At 48.4% G+C, this 19,397-nt stretch overlaps 1 protein-coding gene across 7 annotated transcripts in view; it reads left to right on the forward strand.

Annotated features, from left to right (window-relative positions):
• The window catches only part of PPIP5K1 (diphosphoinositol pentakisphosphate kinase 1), a 172,893-nt gene that overhangs the window by 60,180 nt on the left and 93,316 nt on the right, over window positions 1–19,397 (forward strand). For all 7 annotated transcript variants that reach the window (XM_075006499.1, XM_075006502.1, XM_075006500.1 and 4 more), the window contains 2 exons: window positions 3,707–3,848; window positions 8,299–8,522. In XM_075006499.1, the coding sequence (XP_074862600.1) occupies window positions 3,707–3,848; window positions 8,299–8,522 (366 nt within the window). The remainder of the gene's footprint in view (window positions 1–3,706; window positions 3,849–8,298; window positions 8,523–19,397) is intronic.

The raw sequence follows: 19,397 nt of genomic DNA on the forward strand, positions 1-19,397 counted from the left end.
AAAATCCTGTATGCTATTGCTGTTGGGGAAGGCAGTGTCAAGTGATTTAAGAAACTGAAGGGCACTACAGGGGTTGAACCTCTATAGTGCAGTGCTCTTTTGTCTGGCAACATATTAGCTAGCTGGATGACTACTTATGGGTACAGCCAAGTTTCTTGTGGTCTCGTACAGTTTGTTTACAGTCACCAGTTCTGGCTCTGTGTTCTGTGCTGTTGTTTAGCTGAACGTCTTTGAAGAGCCCAGTAAGCAGTGGAAGTGTTGGTAATGCTGCTAGACAATATTGACTGCCCGTGGTCCAGCACATTCTCTGGTTGGGTACTGGTCAGATCTTCAGGTGCTGGACTAGAGAGATTCAACCTGTACTTTGTTACCTCAGGGATGAATTCACGTAGCACCCAAAGCTGTTCTCTGCATTTATCTCTGTGCCTGCTAGTGCTAGCCATTACATGCTAGCTGGGAGTATAGGTGCGTTGAAGTGCAGAGCTGGGGTGCACGGCACCCTCAGAGTAGCGGAGTGCGGGGGTCTGGTGGTGCACTGGAAGAGCTGAGTGGTGGATGTCTTTCTTACCTGAACCCACGATCTTTATCCCCCTCCCCTCCTCTCTCCACACCCCTCTACTTTTAATTTATCCACCCCTTTGACTCCTAATACTGGTCCCTGCACAGGAATCATTCACATGCCCATTCCCACCCCTCCCACAAGACAGATTACATTCTCCTCAAAATCAAATTGCCGGCACCCAGGGTTTACAAATTTTAGCACCCTACAGGCATCTCGTGCAAAACTCCTCTTGTTGAATGGGGTTGTGATTGACTTGTCATTAATTATGTTAACTGCCAGTGGGGTGAGTTCAGTCTGGTTTAATGAAATCTCAGTGAATGCCTTCTGTTAAACAGGTTTGGGGAGCAACCTGTAACTCGGGGTCCAGTGGTCAAATGATCCCAAATGTGGCTCGTTATTGCTGTTCTCCATCCCCAGGAGGCAGACTTCCCAGCAGTCACATGCAGGTTTTAGAGTATGTAGGTTGAGTTTTAAAGCTCGTAAAATGGTGAAAAGTGTCTGATGTTTTTCTGTGATTTGCTAGCCCTTGTGGGTGGTGGTGGAGTTGTGGGACCCTAGGTCCTCATACTGTGGGGAGGGGAACCCTAAGGCTGGATTCTGCTGCTGGAGAGCTGAAAAAGGCCTGGAGGACCCTGGAGCCCCTGAGCCTGAGGTGGTAATAAAGGCTGCCTCCTTGGTTTGGAGCCTGATAGTGAGTACCTCTCCCCACCCATCCAGTACTGGTAGAGGGGAGAGAGGGCAGTGAAAGGAGGAGGTTTGGAGACCTGGGAGACAACAGGTTTTGACTATGAGCGAGGAGCACTGATGGAGCCTGGCTGCTGGCACTCACTTGTGCTAGGAGGGGGCTCCCTGGTGAAGGGTCTCACTGCTGGAAAAGGGAAGGAGCTGTCCCTCCAAGGCAGATGTGTGGAAGGGTAAGGGCAGGGCAGGTCAGACTGCCCCATGCAGGCTGCCTGTTGCAGAGGCACTACTGAAAGGGATGGGCACTAGGACTCTGTCAGCCAGCAGACAAACCAGCGGCTAGAAGAATGGAATGGAAGAACAAACTGGGACTGAGCAGCCCAAGCCTGGGGGTGCAGGTAAACACAAATAAATAAATGAAGGCGGTCCTTGCTACAGGCATCAGCTCCTCCCTACACCCCTGAGGAGCAGGGCCCCCCAAAGTTTGGGGCCTGAAGTGTCTGCCGCACCTCATCCTATGGATGGGACGGCTCTATATATGGTTATAGCTAAATAAGCTATAATGTAAATGTCCCCATCATTTTGCATGTATAGTTTAGGATCATTTTTTCCGAAGTGCCTTACTTTGCATTTATTAGCAGTAAAATTCATTTGCCATTTCGTTGCCCAGTCACCTAGTTTTGTGAGAGTCTTTTGAAGATCTGCAGTCCGCTTTATTCTTAACTGTCTTAAGCAGTTCACTATAAATCAGCAGATTTTGCCACCTCACTGTTCAGCCCTTTTTCCGGACCATTTATAAATAGGTTGAATAGGATTGGTCCCAGTACAGACCCTTGGGGAGGATACTGCTAGTTACTGCTCTCCATTCTGAAAACTGACCATTGATTCCTACTCTTTGTTTCCTGTCTTTTAACCAGTTATCAATCCATGAGGACCTTCCCTCTTATCCCATGACAACTTACTTTACTTAAGACTTTGGTGAGGGACCTTGTCAGGGGCTTTCTGGAAATCTACATACACTATATCCATTGGATCCTCCTTGTCCTCATACTTGTCTACCCGCCTCAAAGAACTCTAGTAAATTATAAGGCATGATTTTCCCTTTACAGAAACCATGTTGATTTTCTACTACAAATTATGTTTATCTATGTGTCTGATAAATCTGTTCTTTATTATAGTTGCAAATAATTTGCCTATTACTGACGTTAGACTCACTGGTCTGCAATTGTCTGGACCACCTCTAGAGCACTTTTTAAATATTGGCGTAACATTAGCTATCTTCCACTCACTGGGTACAGAAGAAAGGTCCTCCACTTCTGTCTGTCTTTGGCCATTTTCACCAGTGTCCCAGTTGTAGTTCATTCTCTTCATGTCTGCCTCAATAGCATGCTGCCATGTTGTCTTGGGCACATTTCCATCGTGCTTCAGGCATCCAGTGAAGTGCTGAAGACTTAGGAGGGCCACCGTACAAAGTTGTAGGAGAATTTTGTTGCTGTTTCTGTAACATAGCCTTTTTCTAGGTCTGGGTTGTTAGCCTTGAGCCGAACCCACAGCCTGGGGGACCAGTTGATCACACTTAGTCTGGTCTCTACCCTTCGACCTGTGCAGCGTGTGTAACTCTACCAGAAGCACTAGGCTACCGCTGACACAGCTCTAGGAGTCACTGAGACTTGCACATCCCCCACCTGTAACAAGGTGGTGATCCGCTGGGGAGTCTTCACATAGCTGCTGACGGTAAGGAAGTGCTCCATGGTCTCCAGAGACTCCAATGAGCTGAATTATAGGAGCAAGGTCTTAGTAATTCAGAGCGAGTTGGTGAGTTCTAGTTTTCTTATTGAATGTGAGGTTAACTTGGTTGTAGACTTTTGTTGCCTCTTTCCCTCTGGTGTGAAGGGGACAGCCTTCCCACACAAGTATAGGTAGGGCCTCTTCCTCATGGGTCTCTCTGGAGCATGGGAAGTGAAAGGATGAAGCCTGGATCCAGCCCACTCCATGTATGACAGGACCCAGTCTTTCTCTCCTGGACTGATGAAGCACCTGGTAGCACTTGTCCTCATGAGCATCTGATGGGTTATTCGCTTGGAGGCCAGGCATAGCACCTTGAGGTCATGTGACCACCCTGCCTTTCCTTACAGCTAGACTTGGGGAGGGTCCCTGTATTTTTTTAACTCTAGAAGGGAAGAAGTAGAGACCCATTAAAGATGAGGGAAGTGACTCCATTAATGAATACCATGCAGCCCCTGTGGAAGATACCATGGAGAGAGATTTTGCTGACAGGCTAGGTGTAGTGTGGAAAGTCAGGGGAGGCATAGTCTGTGTGGTGGGTGTGGACAGTGACTTGCACAGGAAGACAGTTGGTCAGTTGCATACCATTTCTAGAAGCTGAATTACAGGGGCTGGGCTGCATGCACTGTGCTCTCTGTATGCACAGACACTAACCTTTTTGTGACCTTTACTCCACAGTTAGCACCTACAGGCAGCGTTTCTCTGATCAACTCCATGACTTTCATCCAGAACCCAGTAGAGATCTGTGACCAAGTGTTTGCCCTGATTGAGAACCTCACCTCCCAGATACGCAAGCGTCTGGAAGATCCTAAATCTGCAGGTGAGCACCTGGGATTGGGAAGAGGAGGTCCAGTGCAGAGCCCTCTAGATTTGGTCTGTGCAGGCAAAAGCTCTGAGCTGTACACGTGTGTCTGCAGCAGAGAGGCCTAGGAAAGACCACTCTTGTGGAGAAGCTTGGCTAATGCATGAAGGCAGAAGCTAGCACTCAGCTGAGCAGCATAATTAGCTCCAGAGGAGGACCCTTCCAAACAGCAGTAGGAAGCTCTAGTTATATCTAATCTGCTCTGCATGCTGTTCATCTGGAAACTCCCATTCCTGTGTTGAGTTCTATAAAAGCTGTAATACTAAGGACCCAGATTACCCTGTGTTCAGGGTGTAAGTGATTTGCTGTTAGTAGCAATGCAGACTGCTTGTAGTATTTACCACAAGGCTGTAGGTCTTTCGGTGTCATTCCATATCTCAGCTATTGGAAACAGCTGTAGTATTGTCAGTTGAAACGCCAGTAAAAATAGCCTGGGTGTGAACAGAGAATCTTAGCCAAGTTGGGCTGAAAGGAACTTGGAGAACCCATTGTTCTAGACCTTTGTACTGAGGCAAGATCAAGCCCTGTCAGTTGTTTGTCCAACCTCTTCCTAAAAGCTTCCACAGTCTCCCTTGGAAACCTTATTCCACAGTTTAACCATCGCTTGAGTTAGAAATATTTTCCTAATATCTAACCTAAATTTCCCCTCTTGCCTATTAAACCCATTACTACTTTTCCTATCTTTAGTGGACATGCAGAACAATTGATCACAATCCTCTTCATAGAGCCATTGACTTATTTGAAGACTGTTACCAGGTCCCCCCTTCAATTGTCTTTTCTCAAGACTAACTGTGCTCACTGTTTTAACCTTTTCTCCAAAGTCAGGACTTCCAGATCTTGTAATCATTTTTGTTTTGTGGTTTCCACATCCTCCTAAAGAGTGGTGGCTAAAATTGGACACACTATTCCAAATGAGGGCTAACCAGTGCCAAGTACAGCTGGACACTTATCGGTGACAATACTGTTTAAGACACCATGGTGTGATATTAGGCTGTTTTTTTGCAACTGCTTCGTATTTTTTTTCCACTTGTATTCAATCTGTGTTCCACTAGAACCCCCTGGATTCTTCCCAGCATTGCTGCCACCTAGCAAGCTATTTTGTAGCTGGGCATTTAGTTGGGTTTTTCCTTAAGTATTTTGGTAATTTAATTGTATTGATTTCAGATCAATTCTCCAATTTGTCAGGGTTGTTTTGAATCCTGGTCCTATCCTCTAAAGTGCTTGCAACCCCTCCCAGTTTGGTGTCATGTACATACTTTATAACCCTACTCTCTGTAGTGAGACACTGTTACCAGTGTGGTGTCCATATATCTGTTCTGTTCCCTGCTATATTGCTAAACTTCGGCTGCATGCATGTTTCCTCCAGACTGCCACATTGCCTTCTGCAGTTAGGCAGTGCAGCAGATGGCTAGAAGCTCCCAATAATCCCAGATCAAGCAAAGTATGAAGGAACTGGAACCAGGTTTATTGTCATTGACACGTGGGCTCTAGTACTCTGGATGTCCCCACTTGGAGGCCAGCAGTTTTACACCAGTACATGCATGTGCCTTGACAATGGACTCCACACTCCTCCAGGGGGCAGGAATGCCCCAGCCTGTTCCCCAGGTCACCCAACACAGTTCTGGTGACCTGTACATTATGTATACCAGGTACCACTCCTAATGGTGATATATTGGTACCCCTTAACGTACCTAGATCTTACCCATTATCTTATAGATAATACAAGGTACCATCAAAATGACACACTCCGTCACATTGTCGTTTTGACCCGTACTGAACCTGGGTCAGGATGTACCTCGTGGTAAGCTGTTTTCTATCGGGGGAGTCTGGGTACCGTATGACGTGTCCTACCTTACTGGAGTGCGTTTATGTATATCATTGAGTGCCTGGTAATGTTCTGATCAGCCCTGTCTCTGCCAAATTCCTGTGAGCAAGGCTTGGGTTTTGGTCACAGTTCAACTTTTTCTGTTAGCCTACTTAACGCTGTGTTGTTCAGGCTTTGGCTTAGGCCTGTTAGCTTTGCTATATGTTAACAAAGCACTGAATATTGTGCAGGCCTTATGCTTTTAGGATTCACAGCAGGTCCTCTCATTACTACACTCTCCACTCCATTATACAATGACAGAGAGGTAGCTGCGTTAGTCTGTAGTCTGTCAAAACACAAAAGAAGTCATGTAGCACTTAAAAGACTAACAAAATAATTTATTAGGTGATGAGCTTTCGTGGGACAGACCCACTTCTTCGGATCATAGCCATACCAGAACAGACTCAATATATAAATCACAGAGGTCCAGAAATTGTTATCAAGGTTGGCACATCAAAAGAGCAGAGGGGCGGCAGGAGAGGGGTGTGAGGTGGGAAAGTTAAGAGTTAGATAAAACAAAGTATGTAAAGAGTCCTTATAATGGGCCAGGTAATTGCTGTCCTGGTTCAAACCACATGTTAAATGTGTCAAATTTGAATATAAATGACAGTTCTGAGCATTCCCTCTGTAAATGGTTGTTAAAATTCCTTTTCAGTAAGCCACAGACTTTTAGGCTGTTAACAGACTGGTCCACTCCATTAAACGTGCTGACTGACAGGTTTGTGTTAGGAGTTTTTTGATGTCTGTTTTGTGTCCATTCAGTCTTTGATGAAGAGTGTTTGCAGTCTGTCCTATATACATGATGTGTGGGTGGTGTTGGCACATGATGGCATATATGATGTTAGCTGAGAAATAGGAGAATGTGCCCATGATACTGTGAATAACATGGTTAGGTCCAATGATGGTATCTCCACAGTAGATATGGGGACAAAGCTGGCAGCAGGCTTTGCTGCAAGGAAAGGTCCCAGGACTGAGTTCCTTCAGTATAGACTGTGGCTGCTGGTGAGAATCCTCATAAGGTTGGGATGTTATCTATAGGAGAGAACCAGTGATGATGACTTTACTGAAGAAGTGGGTCTGTCCCATGAAAGCTCACCACCTAATAAAATTATTTTGTTAGTCTTTACAGTGCTACTGACTGCCTTTTTGTTTTGGACCTAACCCCGTTATTCACAAAATCACAGGCACATTCTCCTGCTCCTCAACTTACATCATATATGCCATTTATGTGCCAACAATGCCCACATATTTTGTATATAGGGCAAATGGTAAAACACTCAACAAAGACTGAATGGACACAAAACAGCTATCAAAAAACTCCTAACACACAAACTTGTCAGCCAGCACTTTAATGGAATGGGCCGTTCTGTTAATGACCTGAAAGTCTGTGTTTTACTGAAAAGGAACTTTAATAGGAAACTATTAACTTTAAAAGGAACCATTTACAAAGGGAATGCTCAGACCTGTCATTTACATTCACATTTGACACATTAACATGTGGTTTGAACCAGGACAGCAATTACCTGGCCCATTATAAGGACTCTTTACATACTTTGTTTTATCTAACTCTTAATTTCCTCACCTCACCCGCCTCTCTTGCCACCCCTCTTCTCTTCTGATTACCAACCTTGGTAACAATTTTTCTGATTTGTCGACCTTGATGACAATTTTTGGACCTCTGTGCTTTATATGTTGAGTCTGTTCTGGTATGATCTGAAGAAGTGGGTCTGTCCCACGAAAGTTCATCACCTAATAAATTTATTTTGTTAGTCTTTAAAGTGCTACATGACTGCTTCTCCATTATACAAATAACTAGTGAAAATATTGAATAGCTCCTTACTCTGGACTGAGCCTTGTGGGACCCCACTGGATACACTCTTCCAGTTTGGCTATGACTGATATGGTAAGTGCTCTTTGAATATAATCTTTCAACCAGTTGGGCCACCCACCTAATAGTAACTTTATCCAGACCACATTTCCCTAGCTTGCTTATGAGATTGTCATGTGTGACTGTCAAAAGCCTTAATAAAATCAAGATACATCCTTTTTACTCCTTCCCTCCCCCATCCCATTCCTGAGGTCCTAACCCTTTCAAAGAAGGAAATGGAGTTGGTTTTGCATGATTTGTTCTTGACAAATCCATGCTGGCTATTCCTTTTAAACCTATTACCTTTCAGGAGCTTACAACTTGATTGTTGACTAATTACTAGGCATTGAAGATAAAAGGCTGGCTGCTCTATCATGTTCCAGGATCTGTTTTAATATGTCTATACTGCACTTTAAAACCTGCAGCGGTGAGTCTCCGAGACTGGGTCTACAGGCTTCTGACTCATGCTAAGACTTTACTGTAGACATCAGGGCTCAAGCCAGAGCTCAGGCTCTGAAGTCTGGATATGATTCACCAGCGCAAGTCCAGATATGTACACAGTTGTCCTTAGTACAAAGCTGGCTCTGAAACTTACTGCCGCAGGTTTTCAAACGCATTGTTGAAAGAACTTCTGGTCCCCGTTTACAAGCCTTGCTCTGTACTTGCTGTTCTTTCAGATCTGCAGCTGTACCACAGTGAAACATTGGAGTTGATGTTGCAGCGCTGGAGCAAGCTGGAGAGGGATTTCCGCGTGAAGAATGGTCGTTATGACATCAGCAAGATCCCTGATATCTATGACTGCATCAAATACGATGTGCAACACAACTGCACCCTGGAGCTGGAGGGTACTGCTGAGCTCTCCAGACTCTCCAAAGCCTTGGCAGATGTGATCATACCTCAGGTATAGTCTGGCTCGACTCTTCCAACTGTCTCTCAGGACTGGTATGTTCTCTTTCTCAATAGCAGAAGCATCTGGCATGGGCCTTGCAAAGGGATGTGTTCAGGCAAGTGTCCGGTTTCCACACTGGGTGTTTAAAAAATCAAGTGTCTGGCTGGTGTTTTGGTAAGAGGAGACTTCACTGCATTGAGTAAGTCCTACTACTGCATTTTCATACTTGTGGCACCAGCACAGCTACTCCGAAAGTCAGCCATATCTTCTACAGAACATTGCCCACTTACGTCGCTTGCCAGTCCCTCTTAGCAAGAAGGGTTACAAGGCTAGGAAAAGGAAGGTGGCTCTAACTTCCCTACGGTTCCTTCTAACAACCTAAGATGCAGAAAGCTTGCATCATATGCAGTGTTCTGCATGCTTATCTTGTTTTTTGTTCTATGCTAGAAAACTCACACTACTGTGATAGACTCAAGGAGCTCGTTCTATGTAGCTTAACAGAGAACATAAGAACATAAGAATGGCCATACTGGGTCGGACCAAAGGTCCATCCAGCCCAGCATCCCATCTGCCGACGGTGGTCAATGCCAGGTGCCCCAGAGAAGGAGAACAGAAGACAATGATCAAGTGATTTATCTCCTGCCATCCATCTCCTGCCCTTGTTCTGAAGGCTACGGCACCATACTTTATCCCTGGCTAATAGCCATTTATGGACCTAACCTGCAAAAATTTATCAAGCTCTTTTTTAAACCCTAATAGAGTCCTGGCCTTCACAGCCTCCTCGGGCAAGAAGTTCCACAGGTTGACTGTACGCTGTGTGAAGAAAAAATTTCCTTTTATTAGTTTTGAACCTACTACCCATCAATTTCATTTGGTGTCCCCTAGTTCTTGTATTATGGGAAAAGGTCAATAATTTTTCTATATTCACTTTCTCCACACCATTCATGATTTTATATACCTCTGTCATATCGCCCCTCAATCGCCTCTTTTCCAAACTGAAAAGTCCCAGTCTCTCTAGGCTCTCCCCATATGGGACCCGTTCCAAGCCCCTAATCATCTTAGTCGCCCTCTTCTGAACCTTTTCTAATGCCAATATATCTTTTTTGAGGTGAGGAGACCACATCTGCACGCAGTACTCAAGATGTGGGCGTACCATAGTTTTATATAGGGGAAGTATGATATCTTTTGTCTTATTATCGATCCCTTTTTTGATAATTCCTAATATCCTATTTGCCTTACTAACTGCCGCTGCACACTGCGTGGATGTCTTCAGAGAACTATCCACTATAACTCCAAGATCCCTTTCCTGATCTGTCGTAGCTAAATTTGACCCCATCATGTAGTACGTGTAATTTGGGTTATTTTTTCCAACATGCATTACCTTACACTTACCCACATTAAATTTCATTTGCCATTTTGCTGCCCAATCACTCAGTTTGCTGAGATCTTTTTGTAGTTCTTCACAATCTGTTTTGGTTTTGACTGTCCTGAACAACTTGGTGTCATCTGCAAACTTTGCCACCTCACTGCTTACCTCATTTTCTAGATCATTGATGAACAAGTTGAACAGGATCGGTCCCAGGACTGACCCCTGGGGAACACCACTAGTTACCCTCCTCCATTGTGAAGATTTACCATTTATTCCCACCCTTTGTTTTCTGTCTTTTAACCAATTCCCGATCCATGAAAGGATCTTTCCTCCTATCCCATGACCACCTAATTTACATAAAAGCCTTTGGTGTGGGACCGTGTCAAAGGCTTTCTGGAAATCTAGGTATATTATGTCCACTGGGTGCCCCTTGTCCGCATGTTTATTAACCCCTTCAAAGAATTCTAATAGATTAGTTAGAAGGTTAAAGGATGACTTGAATAAGGTCTGTAAGTATCTAGATGAGGAACATATGTTTAACGGGCTTTTCAGTCAAGCAGGGAGAGGTCTAACATAATCCAGTGGCTGGAAACTGTAGCTGGACAAATTCAGACTGGGAATAAGGTGTAACTTTTTAACAATTTGGCAAGGGTCATTGAGGATTCTCCATCATGGACCATTTTTAAATCAAGACGGGATGCTTTTCTAAAGCTGAGCTCTAGGAATTATGGCGGGGAAGGGTTGTAGCCCATGCTGTATGGGGGAGCTCAAACTGGATGGCTGAAATGATCCTTTCAGGCCTGGAATCTGAATTTCCATTTCAAGAAGAGGGGGGAATTTAACTGGGAACTCCCATTTTCTAGTGGAGTTCCCTGACTACCTAAAGCTGGTATGGGAAGTCTCTCTTTCCACTCCCCCAGGCCATCTAGCCCTTTACTTTTGTCAAAATGTCTAAAATTGAAATAAAAACCTTTGGGCTGTGATATAGGAGGCTTCTCCAGGCACAGTAGATAGCCAAAAAAGGGCTACTTACAGCCTTAGACTGGGTGTCCTTCCTATAAGGCAAACCTGTCACAAAGTGAAGCTGTACAAAGGAGAGTACCATTTCAGCCTCACATGGAGATGGATAACTGCTTGTATGGAAATCCTAGCAGTCTAAATACTGAGATGGATGCACTTGAGTGCCTGGTATTATATGACTATTGTCATTCAATGGCATCATAGAAACATGACGACAATCAATTGGACACTGTAATACCAGCATGGAAATTACATCAGAAGGACAGAACAAGTCAGGTTGCTGAAGGAGTGACACTATATTTGAAAGAGTGTATTCAAATACAGTAAAATTATTATGCAAATAAACTGTACCATAGAATCTGTAAGGATAGAAATTCCTTGTTTTGAATAGTAAGAATATAGCAGTAAAAACAAACTCCATGACCAGGCTGGTGACTGATTATGAACTGCATAGACAGGTTAGGGTGAACACAAACAGAAAACTTTGTAATAGTGTAAAAAAATTTTTTTTTCCTATTAGTCTCATGCTGATTTGGTTGCATGTCCCCTCAGGACAGATTGCAAAGATAAAGTTTCTAGACACCCTAAATGATGGCTTCTTGGACCTGCTAGTCCTTCAACCCACAAGAGGAGAATGAGTTCTTGATTTAGTCCAAAGTGGAGCACAGAATCTGACCCAAGAAGGAAATATAATTGAACTGCTTGGAAATAGCAACCATAATATAATTAAATTTAACATGCTTGATTGAGGGAATGGGGAGATACCAAAAAACCTCACCACAGTAGCTTTTAATGTCCGAAAAGGGAATAACACAAAATAAGAAATCTAATTAAATTAAAAGGAACAAGCAGAATGACAAATTAACTGTAAGCTTCATAAAAACATCTTAAAATATCATGCTAGAGGCTCAAACTAAATGTGTATCCCAAATTTAGATGAATAGTGGGGGTATAAAAATGCCGCTATGGCTACACAATGGAGTGAGAGAAGCAGTTAGATGCCAGAAGGGTCATTAAAAAATTGGAAGTAAAATCCTACTGAGGAAAATGGAAAAAGATCAATTCCGTCTGTACTAAACCCATAACCGAGCTGTCCTTAGGGTTTGTGGGGCCCTACACAGTACTGTTAAGCAGGGGCCCCTGTGCCCTTTAGCAGTTGGGCATGAGGGAAGGGGGACGGGCACATGCTTTTTAGAGGTGATTTTTTTTTCTAGTAATCTTCAACGCACTAATGAAATAATATTTTAAAACAAAATTTAAACCAGGGTGGGGACCTTGTGGCCTGGGGGCCAGATGAAGCTTTGGGCTTGCCTGAATCTGGCCTGTGGTGCTCAGGGCTCCCCCCCACTTCCCTCACCCCACAGGGTGCAAGCTTGTGCTCCAGAGGTAGGGGTGCACTATGGTGGGTGCACCAGCTCCATGTCCCTGCTGCACTGGGGAGGGGGTGCAGTGGGGTGGGTGAAGAGCTGGGCTCTGTCTGGCAGGAGGGAAGAAGTATTGCTAGCAGGGAGTGCTTCTCTGTTTATATACAGAGCTGCATGCATCCCCACCCTCACCTCTAGGAGCGGTACCAGGTAGAAGCTGCGGTCCTCTGCCCCCTCCTGCCCAGGCCCCAGTACTCACTCACTCCTACCCAGATCCTGCACCCTGTCTCCTGCCCTGACCCCACCCCACCTCCCCATCCCCATTCTGTGCACTGAGCCTCTCATTTTTTGCCTCTTCCCAGAGCCTTGGTCGGAGGCGGGGAGGGGAGGGCAAAATCTGCTATCCCTGGTCTCCCTAGGTTCTAAGGTGCAGCTTAAGTTTAGTGAGGTGAATATCCCCCCTGCCTCCTTTTTTGGTGGGGTCAGTGGCCTCTGACCAAAATTTTTCCACCCATTTTTAAACTGAGCTCCCATAGACTAACACTGTAAATTCAGAGAGGTAGTCTGTATCTGCAAAAATAATGAATAGGCCTGTGGCACCGTAGGCTAACAGATTTATTAGGGTGTAAGCTTTGATATGCAAAACCCACTTCATCAGATGAGTTTATCCACAAAAGCTTATACCTAATACAGGGGTCAGCAGCTGCAGCTCTGGAGCCATCTGCCGCTCTTTAAGGAGTCACTTGTGGCTCCAGATGCTGATGCCGCAGGCTCTGCGGTTCCTGCCCTGCCACTGCTGAAACAGTAGAACTAATTGGTTTAACGGCTGGCAAGGTGTTGGGAAGGATTTGGCCGTTAAACCAGCTGAATTTAGTTCCATTATTTCAGTGGTGGCAGCGCGGGGAGCCACAGAGTCCCTCACTCGCCCTGCTACCCAAGCGGCCACACCCCTCTGGGTGTGGTCCTGCTCACCTCCACCAGCGAACACCTCCACACTGGCCTTCCTTCCTCTGGGCACACATAGCTACCTGGCAAAGGCTCCCTAGCCAGCCCCATGAATGGGTTAGTCCCAAGGGCTGGTTTGGGTCTGAGATGGGTTAATTCTGGGGATGGGGGGATGTGGTTTGGGGCTGAGAGGGGTTAAGCTTGGTGAAGAGGGAGGTGGGTCTGATGCTAAGTGGTTAATCCTGGGGTTGGAGGGCAGGTTTGGGGGCTGAGGCAGGTGAAACCTGGGGAGGGTGTGTGTGTGAGGGGCAGGGTTTGATGCGAACATTGCTCCTTCCTGCTTAAGAGCCTATCCCCAGGCTCAGCACTTTCCTTGTCTTCATTTGGTCTCCAGTCAAAGGATGAAAGTAACTTAAACTTCTTCTTCGAGTGTCCCCGTGGGTGCTCCACAATAGGTGTCGGGCTTGCCCGGTGCCGCAGATCGGATCTTCCAAGCAGTTTCTGCCGGACCGCGCATGCGCCGGCGCGCGCCGCTCCCTTGCGCGCTCCTGGCCATGTGCGCGATCCGGTCCCCGCCAGTTCCTCTTAACTGCCGTCGGCTGCAGACGGAATCCGAACTAGGCTAAGGCCAAGTAGCGTATTCAATTACTTTAACTGTTTTTCTTTAAAGTTTTTCAAGTATTTAGGCTACTGCAAGTTAGCCGGTTGTTATTTTTGCAAAAAAAAAAAAAAAAAAGCAACAAACAAACTACAAGCGGGACAGCTTCAATCCAGTCCCAGTAACAAGCACCGGAGGCCAGGAGCATAGGGCCATCAGCCCTCCTGCTGCGGCAGGCCATCGGAAGGGGAAAACAGCACAGAGAAGGTGCTAAGTACCGTTTAACAACTGAAAGACTCACCAACAATGTCCTCTTCAGGATTTAAAAAATGTGAGTCCTGCCGAGAGGCGATGCCAGCGTCCGATGGGCACAGTCTATGCATAAGGTGCCTTGGGGAGTCCCATGTTGCACAGAAATGCTCCTTCTGTGCTAAATTAACAGCCAGAGCAAGAAGAGACAGGGAGATGCGGCTTAAAATGCTGCTTTTTGATAAGGCCCTCCAGCCAGACGTGCTGGAGCGGCCGCAGCAGGAGGGACCCTCCGGGGCCCATAAAAGGAAAGCTGCCTCCCTCACCCCATCAGCGCAAAAACGGAGGAAAGCCTCCCCAGCCCGATCCCTGCCGGCAGCAACAGCGAGCGGGACGGGAGGAGCGAGCAGGCCCCAGCCGCAGCAACAGCTGATCGGCGGCGGCACGGAGAGCCACGTGGAAGCAGCTCAGCCTCCGATAATCAGCCAGCCGCCCCGCACCGCAGGCAGGGCGTCGGCTAAACAAGCGCCGGTACCGGCGGCACCGCAGGCAGCGGCACCGACCCATGGGGAACCGGCGGTGCAGAGCGCGCAGGCACGCAGCCTGTAGGCACCGAAGGACACCGCACGTGCGGCACCGCCTTCGAGCGTGCTGAGCACGGTGCGGACGGGGCCAGGATCCCCTGTGCGTCAGGGGGTGGAGTTACCTCCTCCAGGGAGGGGGAAGGCTGCACACAAGAGGAGGCATTGCAGCCCCTCTCCGGACAGGGCTGTGGAGTTGCTTTCTCACAGCCCTCCGCTTACGTTGCAGACTCCAACCAGAAGGCAGGGGTCCCCCCTAGCCTACCCTGAGCCCCCTTCTCCATTTTTGCAACCAGCCTCACCCTGGCTGGGGTTTGAACCGCTGGACTATTATGCAAAATCGCTCTCTCCAGTGTCTCGACGATCTCCCTCCCCCAGACGCAGAGGGTATGCACCAAGGGAGTGGTCTAGGTCACCTTCCCAAGAACAGTGCCTATACTGCCATGGTCGCCCCTACCACGTGGGGCATAGACACCATCGGCAATCTACTAGGGAAAGATCCCCACAGACGATCTCGTACCCCCGAGGGCAATTGCGACCGGGGACAGAGACTCAAGCATCTCAGGGGGGACTAGTCATGGAATCCCGAGATTTTCCCTCGCAAACCTCTAGCGAGAGGGTGTACCATCACCAGCAGGAACCGGAAGGTTCCAGAGAGACGTACCCCAGCGGTTCCTCGCTCTCCTCCCCGGACGAGGCTACGGCCCCGGGGGACGTCCATCCTCCGGACGACCTCAAACAGTTTCAAGAGCTGTTTAAGAGGGTGGCCTTCACGCAAGGCATCCAGACAGCAGAGGTGCAAGAGAAACACCATAAACTCCTCAAAAATTTGAGACCTCCGGCCTCCTCCAGAGTAGCAATACTGCTTGATGAAGCGATCTTAGAGTCCGCCACTAGGATATGGCAGGCCCCTGCGACTATTCCGCCTGTCCAAAAGAGAGCGGATAAGAAATACTTCGTGCCGGCGAAGGGCATGGAGTTCCTGTTCAGCCTCCCACAGCCAAATTCCTTGGTGGTGGAGTCGTCGCAACAAAGATCAAAGACATCTCAATTCAGGACAGGGGGAACAGACAAAGATGCCAAGAAGCTAGAGCTGTTCGGCAGAAAGGTCTACTCCTCCTCCACTTTAACGTTGCGAATGGCAAATTACGCAGCGCACTTAGCGAACCATAATTTCGACAACTATTCCAGGTTAACCTCCCTCATGGACTCGCTTCCAGAGGACAAAAAGCCGGTGCTCAAGGCCATAGTGCAAGAAGGCTACGCGGCCTCGAGGACGGGAGTTCAGATCGCCCTGGACGTTGCGGACACAGCAGCACGTTCCACAGCAACGGCAGTGGTGATGCGAAGGGAGTCCTGGCTCCAGACTTCGGGTATACTGAGGGATCTGCAGGCGAAGATAGTTGACCTTCCCTTCGACTCGCAGAAGCTGTTTGCTGAATCAACTGACTCGGTCCTTCATTCCAGTAAAGATTCAAGAGCCACACTCAGGACCCTGGGGATTTACACCCCTCCATACACAAAGAAAAGGTACTACCCTCAACAAAGACGGTACCAGTACCAGCAACAGCGCCCCCAGTACCACAGGGGTTACGAGCAAGGGCGACATCACCAGCAGTACAGAACTCCCAGGCGACGTTCCCAACAGAGCCGTGCGTCCTCGGGGCGGGGCCAAAGGCCACAAGTTTGACATACAGATCCAGGGCTGCGCCATCACTACCATCGCACAAGGTCATCCAAAGCGACTATTCCACCATCGCCTCCGACCATTCTACGACCAGTGGCAAAGGATCACCACAAACAAATGGGTGCTGGAGATCATAGCCACGGGGTACGCCATCCCCTTCCAGTCGCTCCCACCGTCACGACCTCCACCCAAGCCCCACCTCCAGGAGGCCTCCCATGTAGCGAGGCTCAGGCAGGAGGTGGACTATCTCATGCTCATAGGGGCAGTGGAAAGAGTGCCGGAGCAACTGCGAAGGAAAGGGTTCTACTCCAGGTACTTCCTCACGGAGAAAAAGACAGGAGGCTGGAGGCCCATCTTAGACCTTCGCGGCCTCAACAGGTACCTGCGCAAGCAACGTTTTCGGATGACCACAATCGCCTCCATCCTTACAGCACTGGACGATGGAGACTGGTTCGCAGCCCTCGATTTACAAGACGCGTACTTCCACATAACTATCCATCCGGCTCACCAGCGATTCCTCCGGTTCATGGTAGGCAACGAACACTTCCAATACAAGGTCCTACCATTTGGCCTCTCCTTGGCCCCCAGAGTCTTCACCAAGACCTTGGCAGTGGTGTCAGCCTACCTGCACAGACAGGGGGTATTTATTTTCCTGTATCTGGACGACTGCCTGCTCAAAGGGGCCTCGAAGGGGGAGGTTCTGCGCATGATACGCGTCACAGCAAACACGTTCTCTTCACTCGGCCTGGTTATCAATCTGGCAAAATCAAAAATAGACCCCACACAGGACATAGAGTTCATAGGGGCTCGCATAAACTCGGTTACAGCGAGAGTATATCTACCAGAGGCTCGCTTTCGGGCCGTCGGTTCCCTCGTGCAGGTCATCACCTTCAGCCCTACGGTACCGGTCTTGACGTGCTTGCAGCTGCTGGGCCACATGGCAGCGGCGACGTTCGTAGTACAGAACGCCAGGTTACACATGCGCAGCATGCAGCACTGGCTGGCGAGTGTATACAAACCGGCAGTACACACCGTTCACAGGGTGGTGTCGCCCACAGCCGGGGTGCGCAAATCCCTACAATGGTGGGTAAACCCCAGGAACCTGCTAACAGGGGTACCCTTCCACCAGCCGCAAATATCGGTTTTTCTCACTACAGATGCCTCCCTCATAGGGTGGGGAGCGCACATGGGCGAAGAGGTGACTCAAGGACTGTGGTCACCCACGGAACAGTCACTACACATAAATATACTGGAGCTCAGAGCAGTGTTCAACGCCTGCAGACACTTTCGAGACCACATACAAGGCAAAGTCATCGGGATCAGTACAGACAATACCTCCACCATGTTTTATATAAACAGGCAAGGAGGAGCTCGATCCCGTGCCTTATGCGTGGAAGCAATCCGCTTATGGAACTGGTGCATCGCCAACAACATAATCTTGAAAGCCTCATACTTGCCGAGTGCGCACAATGTGAAGGCAGACCAGCTGAGCAGGCGTTTTGCACTCACACACGAGTGGCAGATCCGTCCCGATCTGCTACGGCCGATTTTCCACGCATGGGGGTTTTCCCCAAATAGACCTGTTTGCCACTCAGCACAACAAGCAGTGCCCACGATTCTGCTCCAGGGCAGGACTGGGACGGGGGTCCCTGGGGGACGCGTTCGCGATCCCGTGGAGGGGCCCCCTGCTTTATGCGTTTCCTCCCACAGTGCTGATCCACAAAGTCTTGCAGAAAGCCAGGAGGGAAAGGGCCCGGATGATCCTAATAGTCCCAACGTGGGATCGACAACAATGGTTCCCCCTACTCCTGCGCATGTCGGACCGTCCACCGATACCTCTTCCGGTGGCGCCGGATCTGCTCACGCAAGCCCAGGGGTCCATAGTGCACCCGCACCCCCAAAGCCTGCGACTGCAAGCGTGGTTAATCCATGGCTCAGCTCCCTAGAGAGCACATGCACAGTGGAAGTACAGCAAGTCCTAGAAAGTAGCAGGAGGACTTCCACCAGGAAGACCTACAAGCAAAAATGGACTCGCTTCACGGCTTGGTGTTCTACCAAACAGCTGGCCCCCCCTTTTGGTGCCTATACCTACAATACTAGAGTATTTACTGGACCTCAAGAGAGGAGGACTCTCGCTATCCTCGTTGAAGGTCCACCTTGCCGCCATCTCGGCGTTCAGACATGAGGAGGAAGGGCACGCGGTGTTCGCCCACCTATGGTTACCAAGTTCCTCAAAGGGTTGGTGAACCTATACCCCCCTCGGAAACCGATTCCACCTTCGTGGAACTTGGACCTGGTGCTTACCACGCTAATGGGACCACCGTTCGAGCCCTTGGCCACGGTTCCCCTCCGCCTCCTTACAATAAAGACGACCTTTCTTCTTGCAATTACGTCAGCTCGTAGGGTGAGCGAGCTCGCGGCAGTCATGGCAACGCCACCCTGCACTGTTTTTTCCAAGGAGGCGGTAACCATACGGCTGCATCCAGCCTTTGTTCCCAAAGTTTCTTCCGAGTTTCAGATTAACGAACCTATTGTTCTACCCTCGTTTTATCCAAAGCCTCGTAACTCCAACGAAGAGGCGCGCCTACACCTCCTGGACGTGAGGAGGGCGCTAGCCTTCTACGTAGACAGGACCAAGTCCTTCCGGAAAACGGATAGACTCCTAGTCTCCCTCGCTCCCAAATCGAAAGGAGAAGGTCTCTCCTCACAGAGAATCTCAAAGCACATTGTATCCTGCATAAACATGTGCTACGAGCTCAAAAAGACTCCTTTATCGGCCACTCCCAGGGCTCATTCCACTAGGGCGGTGGCGGCATCAACAGCCTTTTTCAAGGGCGTTGCGTTAAAAGACATTTGCAGAGCGGCGACCTGGTCATCCTACGACACCTTCGCCAAACATTACGCCCTTCACAGGGTATTCCAAGAGGATACCCGTCTCTCTGCAGCGGTCCTCTCGGGGACAAGCTGCACATAATCCGATTACCCACCTCCTATCTTGGGTTACTGCTGGGTAGTCACCTATTGTGGAGCACCCACGGGGACACTCGAAGAAGAAAGAAAAGTTACTCACCGTA

The sequence above is a fragment of the Carettochelys insculpta genome, chromosome 12, assembly GCF_033958435.1.
Source record: "Carettochelys insculpta isolate YL-2023 chromosome 12, ASM3395843v1, whole genome shotgun sequence".
NCBI classification, from domain to species: Eukaryota; Metazoa; Chordata; order Testudines; family Carettochelyidae; genus Carettochelys; species Carettochelys insculpta.